At 31.0% G+C, this 21,308-nt stretch overlaps 2 protein-coding genes and 2 pseudogenes across 2 annotated transcripts; 3 read left to right on the top strand and 1 right to left on the bottom strand.

Moving 5' to 3' along the window:
- The first annotated feature begins 627 nt into the window (after positions 1-627).
- On the top strand, positions 628-3,843 carry LOC110634242 (glycosyltransferase BC10). Its single transcript, XM_021783185.2, has 2 exons — positions 628-1,312; positions 3,139-3,843. The coding sequence occupies exons 1-2, from the start codon at positions 728-730 to the stop codon at positions 3,781-3,783; spliced, it is 1,230 nt and encodes a 409-aa protein (XP_021638877.2). The 5' UTR covers positions 628-727; the 3' UTR covers positions 3,784-3,843.
- Positions 3,844-8,124: 4,281 nt separating this feature from the next.
- LOC110634227 (protein SAR DEFICIENT 1) lies at positions 8,125-12,240 on the top strand. Its single transcript, XM_021783172.2, has 7 exons — positions 8,125-8,286; positions 8,515-8,590; positions 8,752-9,313; positions 11,032-11,192; positions 11,352-11,546; positions 11,635-11,731; positions 11,836-12,240. Exons 1-7 carry the CDS (start codon positions 8,198-8,200, stop codon positions 12,042-12,044), a joined length of 1,389 nt encoding a protein of 462 aa, XP_021638864.2. The 5' UTR covers positions 8,125-8,197; the 3' UTR covers positions 12,045-12,240.
- A 3,999-nt stretch (positions 12,241-16,239) lies between these two features.
- Positions 16,240-17,558, top strand: LOC110634236 (PR5-like receptor kinase; annotated as a pseudogene).
- A 515-nt stretch (positions 17,559-18,073) lies between these two features.
- LOC110634237 (LEAF RUST 10 DISEASE-RESISTANCE LOCUS RECEPTOR-LIKE PROTEIN KINASE-like 1.1) lies at positions 18,074-19,260 on the bottom strand (annotated as a pseudogene).
- Between the last annotated feature and the right edge of the window lie 2,048 nt (positions 19,261-21,308).

Here is a 21,308-nt window from a genome sequence, read left to right as displayed (position 1 = left end):
AATTTATTGAGTAAAAATTTGACTCTAAATTTATAAGATAGGTGATATGCTTTCAATCACTAAACCAAGCATAGCTTTGCATGACATTGTATTATATTAATTTAACTTATATCATAATTTTTCGCTCCATTCATTAATCTGAATTTGAATAATTTAAATACATTAATCCGTTTATGGCTTTTTTGGTTAACATATATTAAATGAAATTGAAAAATAAATTTGACGGTTAGGATAGATTGATAAAATTAAAAATTATGGATAAAAATGAAAAATTTTGACTAGAAGAAATTTTATGGTATGATAATCCTCTAATATCCTTCAACACATAGATTGCTTCGGGGAAATAATTGAGTCTATCCAAGGCACAAATATATATATATATATATATATATATATATATATATATATATATATATATATAAATCTTATATTATGAGTTTATGATGAACCGACTATAAAACAAAAAAAATCCGAATGCTTTGCTAGATTAATAATTAATATCGGTAGAATTTTTATGAGATGGCAAGCCCAAGTTTCTTTAGCCTTACAAGAATCTCTCTCTCTCTCTCCATAATCAGCGATTAATACGAACGATATAATAACTTCAGTCCAACTCCACCAAAAGCCAAACCGTCCGTTACTTCATTTCACACGACCAAAATTCTTCTTCTCTACTGTTCTTGTCCCTCTGTCTCTCTCTGTCTCTATCTCTGTATTTTCCAACGATATGAAGACCATAGATCAGCAAGTGCGCCATGCACAGACCTCACCCAAACTCATCAATGGCCAAATGAACCTCCATCACTTCATCTCCTATTTCCTTCTATTTGGCTGCGGTTTAGCCTTTGGTATAACTCTTAGTTTCTATCTCAAAGATATTTCTTTCAACTTTCAACTCAATCAATTGTCCATCCAAAGCCAGATTTCACCATCTAAACCCTCTTCATCATTTTCACTGATTTCGCCTACCCCCTCGCAGCTTTTACCTTTGGGTGAGTTCTTGAATCAAACGAGGAATCGAACCGGGTTGAAAGAGTTCTTGAGAGTGCCAAACGTCTCCCATGATATGAAAGAAGAAGAGTTGTTATGGAGAGCGTCAATGGTTCCCCATGTTGGAGAATTTCCATTCAAGCGTGTCCCAAAGGTTGCATTCTTGTTCTTGACAAGAGGGCCTTTGCCTTTGGCTCCTCTGTGGGAATTGTTCTTTAAAGGTCATAAAGGATTGTACTCAATTTACGTGCATTCCAATCCATCTTTCAATGAAACAGTGCCCTCCAATTCTGTGTTCTATGGCAGGAGGATCCCAAGCAAGGTCAGCTTTTTTTTTTTCTAATTTTTATTTTCTAATTCTGTGTTCTTCAGTATTCTAGCTAGTTGTTTCTCATTGAATTAGAATTATAAAACCATATGAATGCAGATTTCAACATTTTTATATCACCCCAGTTATAGAAGGATTGAAAAAGAATGAATGAATTAATTAATTATAATTAATTATAGTCAAATGGATGTGTTCATCATGTTAATAGAAACAACAAAGATACTGAGTTGGTGACAAGTGGGCGGTGGGCTGGTAGTTCATCTTAGCACGATGGCCTCTGTTGGACGCTACGATCTGTCTATATAAACCTGGAGCTTTCTTTTGCCTTCTGAATTAGAAAAGTCAATTAGGCAAGCATACAACCTAAGCATCAAAAGCTCATTTTCCATTTTTTCTTTACATATTTTGTGTAGAACTGGGGAGGTTCTTAAGCTTTCATATCTCAATTATTATGCGAAGTTAGAGATTTTTTGGTTTGAAATTTCTTGGTCAATTCTTTAATTTATAATATCATTTTATATATATATATATATATATATATATATATATATATATATATATATTCATTCCCTTCTATGTGGTTTTGATTTTGGTTTTAGTTGATTTCAATTCAGTTCATTTTAATTATATATTCATTCCCTTCTATCGTGGTTTTGATTTTGGTTTTAGTTGATTTCAATTCAGTTCATTTTAATTTGATTAAATCTAATTATTAAAATTTTAAATTCTTTTAAAAACAGTGAAAATTTTTGTTTTTGACACAATTAAATTAAACCAATTAAATTTGGTCTGATTTAATTTTAATCTTATTCAAAATAGTTCTGATGAAATCTAAATTCAATCAATTTCGATTCAATTTTAATTAGGCTGGTTCCAATCCAAATATGGATCAGATCAACTTTTAAAAATTTAAACTTCAACTAAGAAAAAAAAAAAAAGAGATGTAGCAACTAGCAAATTCACTTGCAAATTGCAAACCTTTAAATTTAATTTATAAAATATTAGTTTTCAATATTCTTAATAAATATAACATAGATTTGAATTAAAAAAAAAATTGTCAACTTCTAGAGTTGAAATTCAAATCCCAATTCCCAAAAGACCAAAGAATGATTCTTACAGTAGCAAAGAAGTTAAATGGACTCTTAGGCCCAGTCTTTTCTGTTCTTTGAACTGGGAATTTTTTTTTTTTAATTTATTATCATTTTTATTCTTTAAGAAAGAGCATATTTAGAAATAGAATTACATCAATTTTATGCATCACTTTGATTCTATTCTTTTCCAACTACAAGAAAAAAGAACTACTCAACTTTTGAAACACTTTGCTTTCTTCATGATTTCTCTAATATGCAAAGATGCCCACATAACAAAAGTTTCTTGTTCTTTGTCTTTTTGAATAATATGGAATGCAAAGGACAACAAAAATAAACATGTCAAGAGACAGAAGCTGTGTTGCATAATAATGGCTGTTGCTATAGAAGCCTGGATTTCTTTATATATCAGGTTTATTATGAATTCAAAATATAAATAGGTGGCACTTGAAAGTTTTTTATTTATATCAAGTTTATTATGGATTCAAAATACAAATAGATGGCACTTGAACAATTTTTGTTTAGACTTGATCTATCAAGTATTCAAGATACAATCATGTATGACTCATTTATTTAATAAGTGAATCTCACTATATTTGTATCTTGAATTCATAATGAATCGAATTTAGGCAAGAAAAATCTTTCAGCATATTTTTTATGTTTTGAATCCACGATAGACCAGTCATAGGAGAAAAAAAAGATCCACCACTGAAAACATATTATTCAATGCAGGAGGTGCAATGGGGAAAATTCACAATGGTTGAAGCAGAGCGACTCCTATTAGCTAATGCATTGTTGGACATATCCAATCAACGCTTTGTTCTCCTATCAGAGTCCTGCATTCCCCTGTTCAACTTCTCCACAATCTACCACTACTTAATGGGCTCGTCAAAATCTTTTCTAGAGATCTATGACCTGCCCGGCCCAGTTGGCCGCGGTCGATATAACCCAAGAATGAAAGCCACAATTCAACTTGATCAATGGCGAAAGGGCTCCCAATGGTTCGAGATGGATCGCAAGCTTGCCATTGAGGTAGTCTCGGACAGGAAATTCTTCCCAATATTTCGGAGATTTTGCAAGGGCTCATGTTATGGGGATGAACACTACTTGCCAACTTTTGTTAGCATCAAGTTTTGGAGGAGGAATTCAAATAGGACTGTGACATGGGTTGACTGGTCAAAGGGTGGACCCCATCCAAACAGGTTTGGGAGGATGGAAATCACTAGGGAATTCTTGGAGAGGCTGAGGAGAAATGGAAATAAGGGATGTGAATACAATGGGAGAAGGATTCATATTTGCTTCTTGTTTGCAAGGAAGTTTATGCCTAATGCTTTGGATAGGTTGATGAGATTTGCTCCTCATGTGATGCAATTTTAAATTATTAATTTATCATTTTTGGTGAATTTCTAAATAATAAATTTTGGGCATGACAAGATGTGACCCCTACTATTTACATATATTTTTAATTAATTGATTAATTAATTAAGATTTTTTTTTATATATATATAGGAAGGAATGCTCATGGTCATGGAAAATTCATTGCTAATTTGTTTTTACTGAAAAAGCCAAAAAGGTCTCCCTCTTGTCTATTTATATGCAATTACCTTCAACTTGTTTCAATGCTTCAATATTGTTTACAACTATGCATTGTTATCTGCATTCCCAAGGCACTCAATGTGTTGCAAAGAATTAAAATGTTGTTTTTTTTATAAGATAATTAATATTATAATGATGATATTGTTATTTTATGTTTCAAAAATGTAATCGATGCCTCCTCCTCCTACTAATAATGATAATAATAATAATAAGAGATAATTGTAAAAAAAAAAATCTTATACTTTTAAATTTTTGTAATTTTACTTCAAATTATGAAAATTATCAATTAAATATTAAAATTTTTAACCCTTATCAATTTTACCCAACCATTAAAAAAACTATTATTTTACAAAAGGAGATGCCATATAAATGTCACGTAAGAATATAACTTTAATAATATGCAGTATTTTTCGTATTAGCATACTGAAATAATATCTTTTAACCCTAAAATACATGTTTTCAATCTCTTCAAGTATCCTAATCCCATATTATTGTTTCATCTGTCAACATAAAATAATAAAAAATTAAAAAAAAAACTGCTTAAGTGCATGCTTGTCAAATATATATTAATATAAGGTACTTACATTTAATTAAATATACTTTTTTCTTTTCATTTAAAGGTATGTCTTCTTTTTTTTTATGTTAATTACAATTAGATCATACTTACGTAGCGTTTCTGTCAATGAGATAATAGTTTTCTTAATGGTGGGGTCGAATTGAAAAGGGTTAAAATATTTAGAGTTTAATTAATAATTTTTATTGTATGAGTAAAATTGAAAAAATTGAAAAGTACAAGTTTTTTTTTTTATTGTTATCCTTAATAATAATAATAATAATAATAATAATAATAATAATAATAATAATAATAATAATAATAATAATAATAATAATAATAATTGGTAGGAGATTAATCACCAAACCAAACTAATTATCCAAGGGCATGGGTTGGTTTTTTGGATTGAAGTTGCTTGCTCATTTAATATTATTATATAGTAACAAAGAATAAGAAACTTAGATAGATAATGGATCTTCTATGTACGTCAAATTTATTTTAAGAGAGATTTTGTTATAAATTAAATATATATTTGCATTGCATGTTGATACTAGCTAGGTTCGTTAATTACAAACTTGAGATTTTAAGAATAGAGTACGTGGTCATCATCCTATCCTATTTTTTCCTTAAAATAATAAATTAAAAAAAAAGATAAATCTCTATAATAATAATAATAATAATAATAATAATAATAATAATAATAATAATAATAATAACTAGTATTTTTTCAAAATAAAAGATTATATTATTATTTTAATTAAAATAAATGGGTTAAAAAAAAAAAAAAGGAAAGGAGACCAATAGCCATCAAAAGCTAGTGTCCATGAAACTTGTAGTCATGGCCTTGATGATCATGACTTGCCTGAGGCAATTCAAAAAGTGCTGAAAGAGGTTCTCCTCAATTAGGGATTATATATATATAATAATTTTTATCCCACTTTATTAGACGTCAATTTTATGGACCACATTTATAAATGAGGCAGCTTGAATAATTAATAAATCTATTTGGTATTTTTCCTTTTTAAAGAATGATTTGCTTAATAAAAAATAGGGTATATGGCTATAAATGAATTACATAATAAAAATAGAGTCCGGCTATAGAAAGTTCGAACTTATATAAGAATAAACTCATCAAATGTTAGATTAAATATTTATATATAAATTTTGTATACTTTATATACATACTTTAACTAATTCTGCATATATCTCAATATAAATATTTAATCTGACAGTTATTAAATTCGTTCTCATATATCTCAATAAATAACTAATTCGTGCTGAAAGAGGTTCTTCCAATTGATGATTATTATTTCTTAAAAAAAAGAATGATATTCCTTTATTTATTTATTTTATTAATTCATCACTCCATAAAAAATAAAAATATAATTTCTAGCAATTTTTTTAAAATAAAAAAAAATTAATTAAAGGGTAATAATAAAATTCAATATCTACCCCCTTGTATATCATTCTATGTTGCCTGGAAATGGTGAGGATATTGAAATGAGTGCGCATGGAAAGTGCAGACAAACTTCCCAACAATGTGGAAGATTCTTCCTGCGACAGCCAACAGTAAATCTGTGCCTGCAACGAAACGATGTGGAGCGGAGGCTGCTCCTTCAACACCACTCGTTACTGAATTAGGTGAAAGTCTGCACTTATATTTGAACATTCTAAATTATTTACTACTCAACAACTAAAGTCCCAATTGATGTAACATCATCGGCAACTAAAATACTATGTAATTAATAGCGTTCACTCTCTGTCGGAGAGCAGTTTTTGGTTTAAATTGAAAAATCGAATCGAATCGATTAATTCGGTTTAATCGGTTCAGTTTTAAAATTTAATCAGTTCGATTTGATTTATAATTTTAATCATTTCGATTAATCGGTTCTGTTCGGTTATTTTCATAAAAAAATAAAAAAATCGAACCAAACCGAAATTATTAATATATATAAGAAATCAAAAAAATCGAATCAAATTGAATCGAACCGAATCGAACCGACCGAAATCAAAGAAAACCGAACCAAACCTTAAGATTTTTGAGTTTTGATTTCTAATTTTTTTTGTTTTTATGTTTTTATTATTTAGATTTTATGTTAAAAATATGAAATTTTATAAATTTTGATTTGATCGGTTTAAAATCGAACCAAACCGATATTTATCGATTCGATTCGGTTCGATTTTCTCTTATTAATCGGTTCGGTTCGATTTTTAAAATTTTTGATTTTCGATTTTATCGGTTCGGTTCGGTTCAGAACCGAACCGACCGTTTGCACACCCCTAGTCGTTATTATGTGTATTGGTGTGTTTTATCTATGGATAAAAAAATTATAATTAATTAATAAATTTTTTAAAATTTTTTAATTTATTTTATTTTTAATAAAATAAATTTTATTTTATAAATAATTACTCTTAAAGGAAAAAGGAAACACAAAATCTTCTCTCATCATGCCTTTTAATTGTTGTTGGTTCCTTTAATTCTACTAGAATTTCAAATCATGCAATTCTAAAAATAAATTTAAATATTTAAGAATTGCTTAATAAAGAAATTATTTAATCCATTTATTTTTTAATTCAAAAAATTATATTCTTATAAGTGAATGAGTGACTTTCTTAAAATAAATTATATATATATATATAAAAAATTAAATAAGTCCTTATATATTCAGCCACAGTTAAATAAGTTCAAAATTAAGTTTTAGATTAAATAAATCTATATTATTTCTATTTAAGATTAAAAATTTCATACTTAATAAAATATTATTTTTTAATAGTAAAATTGTATTTTTTTAGTTTTTTAATAATAAAATATTAAAATAATAATTTTAATATTAAATAATTTTTCACCATATTTTCAATTTCTTGTTTTAAGTTTATTTTAATTAAAGTTAATAAACAATTTTTAATATGTAAAATTAGAGGAAAATAATATTTTATTATTAAAAAATAAATTTTTATTAAGTGTTAGCATATTTCGCCTGATGAAAAAGTTTATGAACTTATTTGATTTAAAACTTAATTTTAAATTTATTTAATCATTTACTGAAAATTTAAATACTTATTTAATTCTTTTTAAATTGAATTAAATTTTCACACCATCATATAATTTTTTGAATTCATTATTTTCTTCTTCATAAAAAAAAAATTGACTGAGGTGAAAAGGCCCAAAAGGCCCAAAAATATTTACCATGGGACCTACCTTACGCAATAGATCCTCCTTCTTCGAAAGAGAGCAACTGTTTGACTAAGTTCATTCGGTGAACAACAATTCCCATTTAAGTAACTCTAATATATGTCCTAATGCACTAAGCCCTTTTAACACCCATCTGATCATTTTTCATCATAGCCGTTGATTTCTATGATACGTGGATCATAAACATGAAATCACTTGATGAAAGGCATACAAAGATTGATCGGGTTGACTTGTGGTTTTGAGTTGACGTCAAAGTCTAGGCCACTGTGTTTTTCGTTTGCCAAGCTATTTCGCTTGACATTCCAAGAAGGTTCTCTTTAATAATATTTTAGTAATCCATCTGCCAAACTTTATGCCCTTTATAAAGATACAAGGAGGGTTATCATTGCTTGGCAAAACCCTAACTGCAACTTCCCATCATCATCCCTCTGAATTTCTTGGTTCTAAATATGGCAGCGAAACGATTGTTTGGTGAATCAAGTAGCGACCCAGATCACCCAAATGAGAAACGAATGAGAACTACACCTTCTTTTGCTTCGTATGTGTTTCAATTTCATGCCTAATTTCCTCTTTTTTATTTCTTTTTGGATTGATTTTAGCTTGGACCCTTAGCTTTTCTCTTCTGTTTCTGTCCCAAGTGGGAGAATGATTTCCTTTCTTTGGAAGAGAAGAGAAAAGCAAGACGAAGGAAATTGCACTAGTGGGTATTAGAATAAAATCTCAAATGACGATGTTTTTCTTTCTTTCTTTCTTTCTTGATTTTCAGAGTAATTACAAAAGCGGTTAAGGTGAATTCTTTACAGAACTTCTGTAAGGTCATAGAGCCAATGCTCAGGAGAGTGGTGAGTTTCAATCTCTGAGAAATCATATGCTAATTGCTGTAACCCTAAGACAAGAAACATGTGTAAAGACCAATAAGTATAAGGACCACTTTGATTACTTTGATCCTAATCAAAGGTTTTTGTTTTTGTTTTTGTTTTTGTTTTTGTTTATGTTGTATTAGGTTAATGAAGAAGTGGAGAATAGTCTGAAACGATGTTCATCATCACGCCCTTTCACTCGATCTCCTTCATTGCGAATCCAGGCACCTGAGCCATCACCATCTAGCCTGCAACTAAAGTTTAGAAAGGATCTTTTGCTCCCAATATTTACTGGGAGCAAAATCGTTGATATAGATAATTCACCCCTTCAAATCCTTTTAGTAGATACAAGAGGTGATCCGATGTGTCCAACATCTCTCCCTCACCCAATCAAAATAGAAATCCTCGCTCTTGATGGAGATTTCCCTTCTGATGATCGGAATACTTGGAGTAGTGAAGAGTTTGACAACAATATATTGAAGGAGAGAACGGGCAAGCGGCCTTTGCTTGCAGGAGATTGCTTGATGGTCACCTTAAGAGATGGAATTGCACCACTTGGAGAGATTGAGTTCACCGATAATTCGAGCTGGATTAGGAGTAGAAAGTTTAGGCTTGCTGCAAGAGTGGTTTCAGGGAGCTCCCCTGGTGTTCGGATTCGTGAAGCAATGACTGAAGCTTTTGTTGTCAAGGATCATCGCGGAGAATGTAAGTTTCTTCCCTTTGTAGATAGCTTTCACATACTGCAGCTATTAATCTCTAGGCTCAAATCCAAGAGAAATTCTTGCATAAACTTGGCTTATCACATGCACTTAATCTATAACTTGGAAGCCAAGACTAAATTCTACTCCAACTTTACAATACCATAACTTATATTGATAGATTTCATGACACATGTATCATCTTTTTTCCTTAAATGTGTAACCTGATCTTATGCAATTTACTTGTTTACACTACTAAATGTTGCATCTTAATTTGTGAACATATTTGATTATGTATGCTAACCCACTTGCACACAATTTTATACATGAAATAATGATAGTTTCATATTTATACACTCACCTCTAAATCAAAGTTTAATATCTAATATTATTAGGTGATGCTTATGCCTTTCTTTTTATTTACATTTGATATTTGATGAAAGATAATCTTCTATCATGACATGAACTAGTCATTGCGGAGAGATTTTTATATAGAATAGATTCATTGTAGCTTGACTAATTGACGTCGATTCAATAATCTTCGATAAGTGGCTGCGTATATATTCCCACGTGCTAGTTTGGATGATTATTATATCATCAACATACTAATTCTTTATAATTTATTCCTTTTGCATAATTAAAGAGGGTTGGTAATAGATAAATGGAGAATCTAAATCTTAATCAAGTCAAACCCTTGCAGTGATTACCAAAACAATTATTTTTCTGCAACATTTAGGGATAAAAGATTTGGAAGAATCTGCTAGTAGCAAGTTGCAGACTTTTCAATTATTTATGTCTTGATCAAATGGCTAGCCAGCACTCAACTGATATTATATAGGTTCCCAATTAAACTCAACTCTTCTAAGTCATAATCTCTATGTGGATCCATTTTCTTCATTCCACTTAGCTTAGGGCTACATCATAAGAAAAAAATCTAGATCTGCTAAGCCATTTTTTCACCATCTTCCTCCATGCTTAAATTGGGTGTTTTGAGAGGTCTATTGATCTGGGTTTAGCTTATTGTTTGTCTATACTAAATTTTTTCTGGCCATTCCCTTTTTATAATAATTAAAAAAAAAAAATCATTGATTGGCAATTAGGGATTTATGGTTGTGTACCATTTAAATTACACTGCACCCTTTCGGTATTGAAAGAAATAGAATAAAAAGAGTCTGCATGTTTGCATCATTCAAGGTTGATAGGAGACTGAACATATCCTTTTCAGTCAAAAGAAAGGCAAAGTTTGCTACCATCATATATTATTGATAGGTTTTATAAATAAACAAGCATAAATGTCCCATTTATAGACCTCAGCATTCCAGTTCTCCAGATAATAATCTTGAAAATATAATTTATGGTAAAATTCTATTTGTTCTTAGTTACGTCAATGGTACCCTTGGTCACGGAGATGACAATTCATGATCATCCTGTTATGAAAAGTCGTACATAGATGCATCATCATCATGATTTTGTCCTGATTATGGTTGAGTTTTCTTTATCAATTTAATCAAACTCCAATTTATTATTTTGGGAAAGATAAATTAATATAATTTTAAGATGATAGTGATTTAATAATTGACATCAGCAATTTTCAGACTTAAAAATTATTTCCATTATTTTACATTGCCTAGCAAATTAGTGTATGCTTAAATTAATCATAATTAGATGAAATATCTTTAATTGAAGTAGCTTTATAGTAATGTATTTCTTCATTTCTGAATGTAGTGTACAAGAAGCATCACCCACCAAGGTTGAATGATGAAGTATGGCGTCTTGAGAAGATTGGGAAAGATGGAGCTTTCCACAGAAAGCTAGCTGCTGAGGGCATTAATACTGTTCAAGAATTCTTGAAGTTGTCCACTGTCGACCAACAAAAGCTTAGAAGGGTACGCTAATTTCCATTACGTATTTGATCTACCTGTATGTTCTTCTTAAAAATGATTTATTTATGAAGAATTACTACACGAAAGATCTCACATTTGTAAATTTTGAGAAGGGTTGATACACGCAACTTTACCCTAATTTGTTTATATTGTTTTTAATAGATTTTAGGTCCTGGGATGTCCGAGAAAATATGGGAAGTAACAATAAAGCACGCGAGAACATGTGAGCTGGGAAACAAACATTACATTTTTCAAGGAGAGAATTTGATTGTCACAGTAAACCCCATATGCGAAGTTGTTAGTGCCACTATTAATGGACAAACATACTCTACTTCGGATCTTCCACCAATTTATGGGGTATGAATATATTCTCAACTTAAACAGAAATTACTTACTAGGCCTTAATTTCATATTGTTCATTCCTTCATTTTGTATATGTTATCAGGGTTACATTCAGAATGTGATGAGACAAGCATATGCAAATTGGAGCTCATTACAAGAGGTTGTTGGAGTTTCAAGTGAGATTGCTTTGCTCACTCAAGGTGAGTTATCTTGTTAGTTAATTTCTTAGCATCATATGCAATTAATAAACTTTCTTGTATTATTATAATGACAGATAATTAATTAATTTCTTCAAAATTGACAGGTGAGCTACTGGAGGAGTACCCCAATCACCACCCTCAAGCAAAACACTTTCATCACCATATTGGGTACTCATCTGATCATAGATTTAATATTGGGATGGGGGACCAATACCAACCCAGTAGTAGTAATGCAACTCTGGGTTACAGCAATTGGCAGCTTACAGCATCAGAGGGTGATTTGACGCCTAGGCCTTATATCAATGGGAATTGATGGTAGATTAGGTGTCCCACTGAACTGTAAATAGTAAACAAAAGGAGTCAAAGCTGCTTGGATGTGGCTAATAGCTAGTTTTATGATCAAGTGTCTTTCTTATGTTGTAATCCTGTTATCAGAAATCAGAAGTTTTAACCTGAGGCAACCTTTTTTCTTAAAAAATGTTGGATGTTGCCTTATGTAGTTCACCTTAGGTAATTCTCTCTTTTCATATCTCACACTCACTACTACATAATAGATCTAAAACAATAGTGAAAAATTGTTACTATATATGGTTAAACTGTAACCATAAATCAATAACAGTAGTTTGAAAACCATTATATTTGTCTCTGCTACCGTCACATAAAGCAACGATTTGATAACGTTTTTACAGTATATAAAAACTGTTGTCTTAAATAGGTGTAAATTATTGTTATTATGATAATTTTAATAGTAATTTTGTTAAATTTTTTACATAATTTATCAATTTATTTGCAACAGTTTTATAACTATTGTTAAAAAATGATTGCCTTAAATCTAATATGTAGCAGTGACGATAGATTATAAAAAAATAAATAAATTACAACTTATCTATAATGAATTTCATAATATTTTATGAAATTCAATTAAATTTCATATGTCATATGTTTGGTTTATAAAAATTTTAAAATTGAATTTCATTAAATTAGTTATGACTAAAATCAATTCTTATCTCTCTCTTTCCCCCTTATCATTATGCATTTAGTTAATGACACAATTTTATGTTGTTAAATAGACCTCTAATATATATTATTAATTGATTTCATCATAAATTTATTAGATACAAATTTTTTAAGGATTAAATTATATTTTTTATTTAATTAAATTTAAAAAATGAAAAATAAATGAATGTCTATTATAAAATTATACCAAATATAAACTATATGAAATTCTATTAAATTCTACATGTTAAGTTATGTTATATCAAATAGCAAAATTCATTTAAAATGAATTTTAAAATTATAATTATTCAGACCAAACAAAATGTAAAATAATTACATTTTTAAATTTAATTTAGTGAATATCATAGTCATCCATCTAAATTTCTTGAGTAATGTATATACACTCCCTGTTGCTATCACAAGCCATCCCTTTCTAGTCACTATTCCTCTATCTCCATCATCTTTTTTTTTTTTTTTAATTTTATTTTGAAAAATCCAAATCACAAGCTAAAACCTTTTTTTTTTTATTGTATTCATGCAAATCCGTGGCTGTAATTATAAATTGTTTTTTCAACGATATATGCTAACATGGATCATTTGTCATTGTTCACTCAATTCTAAGACAAAATTCCCCCCTAGAAAATGTTTCTTTCATTTCATTGGACAGATTTATTATTTTATTGGTGAAACAAAATTTAAATAATAATTATTTTAAATTAAAAATGCTATTACTAATTTTTTATTTTTAATAACTCCAAGAGGTAAATTGTAATTTATCCTACCCATATTTGGTGGATGGAAAAGTTAAGCCTAAAATTCTTTATTCAATTTTAAATTAAAAAAAATTAGATTTTTTTTTTTATTTTATTGAATTTTTTCCCATAATTTTCTCTATTTTAATTTAAAAATTACAAGCAAAATGTTTCAATCATAATCAGAATCAATTGCACAAAAGAAAAATTTACAATCAATCAGTATCTACCATGTGTCATATATATTGTTAAATTGTCATTAAAATGTGAAAAATTTACAATATTGAAATTAAAAGTTCAAATAAAAATGTCAGTTACCAACCAACAAAATAATTTATTTTTTTTAAAAAATGACAACTTTATTTATTTATATATCACTTTCCAATCCATATAAAATTCTTATATAATATTAGGATTTTACAATATAATTTCTTGAGTTTAATAAAATTAAAAACAACCTTGAAGCTCTTTGACAAAACAAAAACAAGCAATTTGTAAAAAAAAAAAAAAAATTAACTGTCAAAAAAAGTCAAATTTTTATATGAATTGTCAATTTTAATCAATTCTTCTATTTTGTTAATTTTGGTCTAATTTCAAAATTAAGTGTTTATTTTAGTCAGGTTTCAAAATTGAGGATTTGGGGGTTGATGAGGCAGATGACATGACCAAAATATTATTATTTTAGATGGTGTTACTGACGCGATAGCTAATTAAGACATTGTTACTGACGTGACAAAAATATTAGTATTTGACATGTTTTCTTAATGTGGCATAAACTTTGATAATGAAAAAAGGCAAACGTTTTCAATTTTTGTCAAATTTAGTCAATTATATTCGATTGTTATCAATTTTAGCTAATTCTATGAGGATAGATAGAGAGAGAGGTGGGTGGAGGGTGAAAGAGATATGTCCTCTTTCTAAAAAATATTTATGTTATTTAGTATAATAAAGAATAATTTATTATTTTTTTAGAGAGAGAGGACCTCTCTTCCCCACCCTTCTTCTACCCACCTACCTCTCTCTCTCTCTCTCTCTCTCTCTCTCTTTTTGTGTGTGTGTGTGTGTCTCTGTCTGTCTCTGTATCTCTTTCTTTCTCTCTCTAAAAAAATAATTTTTTAAAAAGATAATTTAAAAATAATAAATTATACTAATAAACTATTTTTATTATAGAGAGAGAGGTGGGTGAAATGTGGGGGAGAGAGGTCCTCTCTCTAAAAAATAACTCTCTCTCTCTGTTGTTTTTTAGAAAGAGGACCTCTCTCCCCACATTCCACATGTCTCTTTCTCTCTCTTCTCATCCAAATAGTATTGGCTAAAATTGACAAAAATAAAATAGAATTGACTAAATTGACAAAAATGGAAAATGTTTGGCTTTTTTAATTATTAAAATTTATGCCACATTAGCAAAAACATCCAAAATAATAATATTTTTATCACATCAACTGCCACATCAGTAACAAAGTCTTAGTCATCCGCCACATCAACCCTCCAAATCCCCAAATTTTGAAGGCCGGTCAAAATAAATACTAAACTTTGAAATTAGGCTAAAATTGACAAAAGTAAAAGAATTGATCAAGATCTATAATTCAGAACTTAAAGTTCTAGCTTTTTTTTTGACAATTAGGCAAAAAAAAAAAAAGTTCCAATGTCCATGGAGCCATGGTAGCCATCGTGATCTTCTACTGTAATGGATTACTAAGTTACTAATGCAATTCCTTGCTTATTGAATGGACGATGACATATCTCAGTTTTATCTTACTTGCCTTATTTCACCATTTGGCTATGCACATAGAATCTCAGCATAATAGTTATGATTTTCTTTTCATTTGTTTGCCTTGCTAAACATTGTTATACTATACATTGGCCTGACATGTTCATAGATATATATTCTTGAGGCATTAATTAGATTTTTAGTTTCCGATGAAGAAGCATCGACTCTACCTCCTTTTCTCTTCTTGTCTCACCCAATTCTTGGGGTTCTTGTCTATTCTCTTTCCCATTTATTACTGCAGCAGCAATGGCGATCTGTTCACCAAGTGCTTGTCTGCTCACTATAAGTGTGGACACATTGAAGGAATTGGGTACCCTTTCTGGGGAAGGGATGTTCCCAAGTTTTGTGGCCACCATGTTTTTCATCTACACTGTCTATGTAATCAATACCCATTTGTCATAATTGGCAGACAATGTTTCCTGGTGTTGAAAATAATTCAAGAAAATTATTCCATGAAGATTGTGAGATTGGAATTGTGGCAAGATGCTTGTCCTGCTGACACTGAAAATCTCCGAGACGTAGTTTTAAAGCACCCTCTCTATAGTTACACTTCAACGTTTAGAAACCTCACATTAATCTATGAATGCCCCATGGTGGATTCAATGCTAAGTTATGCCTTTATATGTGACCGATAAGCTACAGACGTTTACAACTACTATGCAGATGAAATCACCTAGGAGATTCGAAAACCAATCCTTAAAAAGTATTGCAGAGCTCACCTGACAAGTCCAATTTTGCAGATGGCTCTGATGGAACTCTATGGTGCATCCAAGACGGTAGATGGAGCCCTAAGTGAAGGCTTTGATGTTGAATATCATGCTCATAGACATTCGTGTGTAAGTTGTCAGGAATCTGATGGGATCTACAGATCTAACTTAACTACGCATGACCTTCTTTGCATTTGCAGAGACCAACCTGGGACCAATGTACTTCCTCCTGGAACTATCCCTGGTATAGTATTCCTCCAATCGTATTCTTCTAGTCTCAAATTTTCTAATCCTTAAGCTTATCTGTTGCAACTTAATTATTGTGTTACAGGCCATGAATCAAGTCTAAAGAAATCTTTAATAGTCATTATTATTGGCATTGCATTGGCTGGTGTATTATTACTTTTCTTTGCCATTGTATATTCATTTTGGGGCTTTAGAAGGATGACAGCTTCCAATCAATTGGCCACCCCCTTTAGGAAAGTGAGAATTAAGAGTCATCAGAAGATTGAGAAGGTTATTAGACAGGACATTGCTCCAAAAAGGTATAGCTATTCAGATGTAAAGAAAATGACAAGCTCGTTTAGGGATAAATTGAGTCAAGGAGGTTGCGGCATTGTGTATAAAGGGAGGCTACCAGATGGTCATCCTGTGGTAGTGAAGATCCTTATCGACAATATTCAGAAAGGGAAACGGAAGGGGGAAGAATTTATCAATGAGGTTGCCATCATTAGTAAAACTTCCCATGTTAATATGGTATCTCTTCCTGGGTTCTGCTTTGAGGGTGATAAATGAGCACTCATTTTTGAGTTCATGGCTAATGGTTCACTTGAAAACCTCATATACAATGGAATTACTTGGAAAGCTGGTTGCTGCCTAAAGTGGGAAAATTTGTATGAAATTGCAATTGGAATAGCCAGAGGGCTTGAGTATCTACATGCCTAATGCAAAACTCAAATTTTGCATTTGGACATCAAGCCTAATAACATCCTTTTTGATGGACATTTTCATCCTAAGATTGCTGATTTCGGGCTCTCTAAACTGAGCTCCTAGAAAGAAAGTACTGCATCAATGGAACATGCAAGGGGGACAGTTGGGTATATTGCTCCTGAAGTATACAGTAGAGGCTTTAGAAGAGTTTCACACAAGTTGGATGTATATAACTATGGGATAATGATTTTACAAATGGTTAGTGGAAAGAAGAATACAAACATTAGAGCAAATGATGCAAGTAAAATATATTTTCCACATTGGATCTATCACCGTCTCCAATTCGAAAATGACATGGGACTATATTCTGTGAGGACCAAAGAGGAAGATGAAATTACAAGAAGACTAGTGTTGGTGGGGTTGTGGTGCATACAGACAAACCCTTCACATAAACCATCCATGAGTGAGGTTTTGGTCATGTTGGAAGTTTTGAGTGAAGCTTTGGAAATTCCTCCAAAGCCTTTCAATGTTTCCCCTCAAAATTCAGGAGGTAACCCTTCTCCCATTTCAATTTAAACTATCTTTCAGAGATGTATTTACTTCAGAAATGATTAAGTATGCGTGTTTGAAGTGAATCAGATTTCCATTCCCTATGCCTTAGAGGAAGACAAGCACACCCTGCAAAAATTTTTTACTGATACTATGTAATTTGTTCAGTGTATAGAAATAGATCTCTATATAGGTGATTTTGAACAACTAAAAGGACTTTTTCCCCTTTAATTTGGTTATGTTTGAAGTCTGTGTTGAAGCATTGGAAATGGAAATTCGTCCAAAGCCTATCCACTTCAAATTCGTCCAATGTCTCTAATTCATTATTCTATAAGATCCTTCATAATGCAGATTGGAACTGTTCATGTTGAATTCATCAATGAATGTGTTTTACTATATAATTATCATCTAAATTCTAAAACAAGGAATTTAGTTTTTGATTTAGATAGATCAACTCCCTTTACAACTTCACAGTGAAAACATCACTCCGAGGTGTAAAGTGGATGTCTGTTATTAATTTAATATGTGGAAATCAAAAAAAAAAAAAAAAGCATTCTAACTTTGAGAATTTCTTCTATCAAGATTTGTTTCTAGAGGTCAATACGTAACATACACATTATGTTGTGGAAAGCTGCACTGCAGTTAAAGATAGATTTCATTATTACAGAACATGTTGTTGAGTTACAATTTGTATGATGATTGATTCAATCTTTCATTCAAACTAATATAAATACCCAAACTACCAACCTTGAGAGTTGAGACACTATTGATGACTTCTCACATCATATGCACATCCCTTCCAAAATACTCCTGTCTAGCGGATGAAAATAAGCTGAAAGAGCTGCTCACCATACTGCATAAGATGCCACTTATACTCATTTAACACTGCTATTTACTAGAAAATTGGAGCATTAGAGCAACGAAAACTTAACCAGTAAACCCTTTCATTATAGAAGTATCTAGAAAAGTAGCAGCAGGCAACTTCTCAACCACACAGCATCGTCTGATGGAAGATGGTATATCAACTCTGCCTTTTCTATATTATAGTCCTTGCTCTGTAATATCCTTTAGAGTCTCCAACACTTCGTCCATTGATGGTTTCAACTCCTTGGCACTTTGCAGATATTGAAATGCCAACTTTGCCACAGCAGTTATCATTGTCCTCTCAGCAAAGTCTGATTCAAACCCAAGATTATGGTCAACAAATTCATTCAATGAACTACTTTGGATCATATTGATTGCCATTTTTGATAAATTAATCTCATGTCAATGCCTAGTTATATCAACAGCAGGCATGGATGATATCAGCTCAATCAAGACCACCCCAAAACTATAGACATCACTTTTATCAGACAGCTGGTGGCACTCATGATATTCAGGATCAACATAACCAAGAGTCCCTTGTGGAAAAATCGAAATGACAGTGACATCTTCTGGAAAAAGATTAGACAATCCAAAATCTGCTACTTTAACATGAAAATTATCATCAAGGAGAATGTTTCTGGTTTTCACATCATGGTGGATAATATACGAAGCATGGAGATATGCCAAAGCACTTGCAGTCCCTACAGCAATGTTCAAACGAGAAGACCATGAAAGTGCACCTGGCTTTGCCCTTTCACCATGATGATGATCAGCAACTGTACCATTGGGAACATACTCACGTAATAGTAAGAGTCCATGGCTATGGAGAGAGGTGCATCCATACAATGAGACAAGATGCATATGGTGTGAACTAGATAGGATCTCAATTTCATTCATGAACTGCCTAACTCTCCTGTAATTGTTACCATACAAGTGCTTGACTGCAATAGCATGCCCATCTCAGATTAGGCCTAAAGAGAGAATATAAGTGGCATGAAAATTTTCAATAAATTATTTATGCAGATAAAAAGGGATGAAGATGTATAACTGTTCATTCTTACTAAAGTATACTTTTACTAGATCCTCCTCCTCTAATTTCTCTAGCAGAATCAAAATTGTTTGTGGCCTCCTCTAGTTCATCGTAGGTGAAAAAGAGAGGGACAAAGAAACTAATTCTTGTCTCAAAATCAAACTTTGATGAGAAAGAAGAAGATGGAACACTTTTTTTCTTTCATGTGGTGCCAATAGTTGAAAAAGATTACCCACATTAAGACTACACTTAAAAAAGCTGCCCCAATGCCTGTGTGCAGAAGATAGGGAGTGATTCATCATTTCTGGTGACAGTTTGATGTTTGAGAATTTCGTTTGTCAATTAGATGCAAAAAAAAATTAAAAAAAAATAACCTACACAAAAAGGTAAAGGAGTGAAATGCAGTATTACATTATAGTATCAGGGAAGCATATTACCTATGGCAATTTTCACATTTTGGCCCATTGCCAGCAACATATAAATAGGCAGCGAATAGGTGTTGGGATTAGAAAACTAGAAAACATTGAAATTTTCTAGATTAGTTAATGAAGATAAGGACAACTTCATATAAAGAAGTTGAAGTGTTCAAATGCTGCACTCATTCATGTCTCTTGCGTGCTTCAATTAGAACACCTTGGCTTTGTTAAACTTGTGCTCCTAGCATACTTTTCAAGACTAATAATATCTATTCCTACTGGTATAGAGGTTAACACTAACTTATTGATGCTAATCCTTTGCACTCCCAAGAGTTATGCCTGAAGAAATCAATTCATTTAGTAGACTAAAAATTTCAATAAGAAACAAGATCATCTAGATGTTTTTCCTTAGTAATTTAAGCAGCCTTGCAAATTCTAGAGAGCCAATACCTGATAGAATTCAAGTATATGCATGGTCAAACAGAAAGATTGTGCCATAAAACAATCATATGTTTGATATGTCTTTTAGATGCTTATCATTTGTTTCAGTATTATATATATGAGCGATTCAAACTTGGCTACTGGACATTTATCCCACATTGCTCACTGCTCAGAGATGAGTTCTTTCAAGTTCTTATGAAGTCTTGTTCCTATAGTGGTTAAAACTTAAATAGTGCAATTGAATAATGAAAAATCCCTCTACCTCATTCATGTGTATGTGGGCCAAGTTTCTAGCTCTTTTATGTTAGTTCAAGCTAGCACCCATTAGCATTAGATACCTACAACTAACCATTAGATTTACTATTAGTGCATGATCTACTAGAGTGTGACAACAAGTTCTACCATTAATAGAGGACGAATGAGAGAGAAAATTATATATGAGACAAATCCCAAAACAAAGCTAGAAAATTAGAAAGGGTCAAATCTAAAACAAGTAATGAAACAATATTAGATGATGCAAAATTAGAATTTCATGAAGAGTTGAGTTATTATTATGACAGGAATTAAGAAGAGACCCATCATAGCAAAAACAATCAAATTTAACACTTCATTTGGGAGGAGTGTAAGAAGGTAAGGTAAGGTTTTTTTAAAGTAAGGTAAGGTAAAGTAATGGAAGGTATTACGTTATTTGGGAAATAATGGTTTACTAACCTTATGTTCTTTGGATCAAAGATATGAAAAGGTAAGGATGTAAAGATTGATGATAACTAATATTTAATATATAAACACCTTCCTAGCAAAGGTACTTGGATCAAAGGTATGAGAAGATAAGGATGTAAAGATTGATAATAATCAATATTTAATATATAAAAACCTTCTCAACAAAGGTATTTAGATCATATGTATGAGAAGGTAAGGATGTAAAGATTGATAATAACTAATATTTAATATATAAAAACCTTCCCAACACCTTTGCTTGATAAACCGAGGGTTTTGGAGGTTTTTAAAACCTTCAAAAACACTAAAAAACCTTACCTTCCCCATAATATCTCCCTCCCAAATAAGTCCATATATCTTAATTACATTTAAAAAAAAAAAAAAAAAACCTTACCCTACCTCCA

Source organism: Hevea brasiliensis, chromosome 9 (genome assembly GCF_030052815.1).
Source record: "Hevea brasiliensis isolate MT/VB/25A 57/8 chromosome 9, ASM3005281v1, whole genome shotgun sequence".
NCBI lineage: Eukaryota > Viridiplantae > Streptophyta > Magnoliopsida > Malpighiales > Euphorbiaceae > Hevea > Hevea brasiliensis.
The sequence above is the reverse complement of the archived record's forward strand: the minus strand, read 5'-3'. Positions and strand labels throughout refer to the sequence as shown.

Bases quoted from the DNA above. Each gene is read 5' to 3' on its own strand.
- LOC110634227 (XM_021783172.2), top strand. From the start codon at position 8,198: ATGGCAGCGAAACGATTGTTTGGTGAATCAAGTAGCGACCCAGATCAC. The intron at 11,193-11,351 runs GTACGCTAATTT...TGTTTTTAATAG, and splicing joins ACCAACAAAAGCTTAGAAGG to ATTTTAGGTCCTGGGATGTC. The intron at 11,547-11,634 runs GTATGAATATAT...ATATGTTATCAG, and splicing joins ATCTTCCACCAATTTATGGG to GGTTACATTCAGAATGTGAT.
- LOC110634242 (XM_021783185.2), top strand. From the start codon at position 728: ATGAAGACCATAGATCAGCAAGTGCGCCATGCACAGACCTCACCCAAA. The intron at 1,313-3,138 runs GTCAGCTTTTTT...TATTCAATGCAG, and splicing joins GCAGGAGGATCCCAAGCAAG to GAGGTGCAATGGGGAAAATT.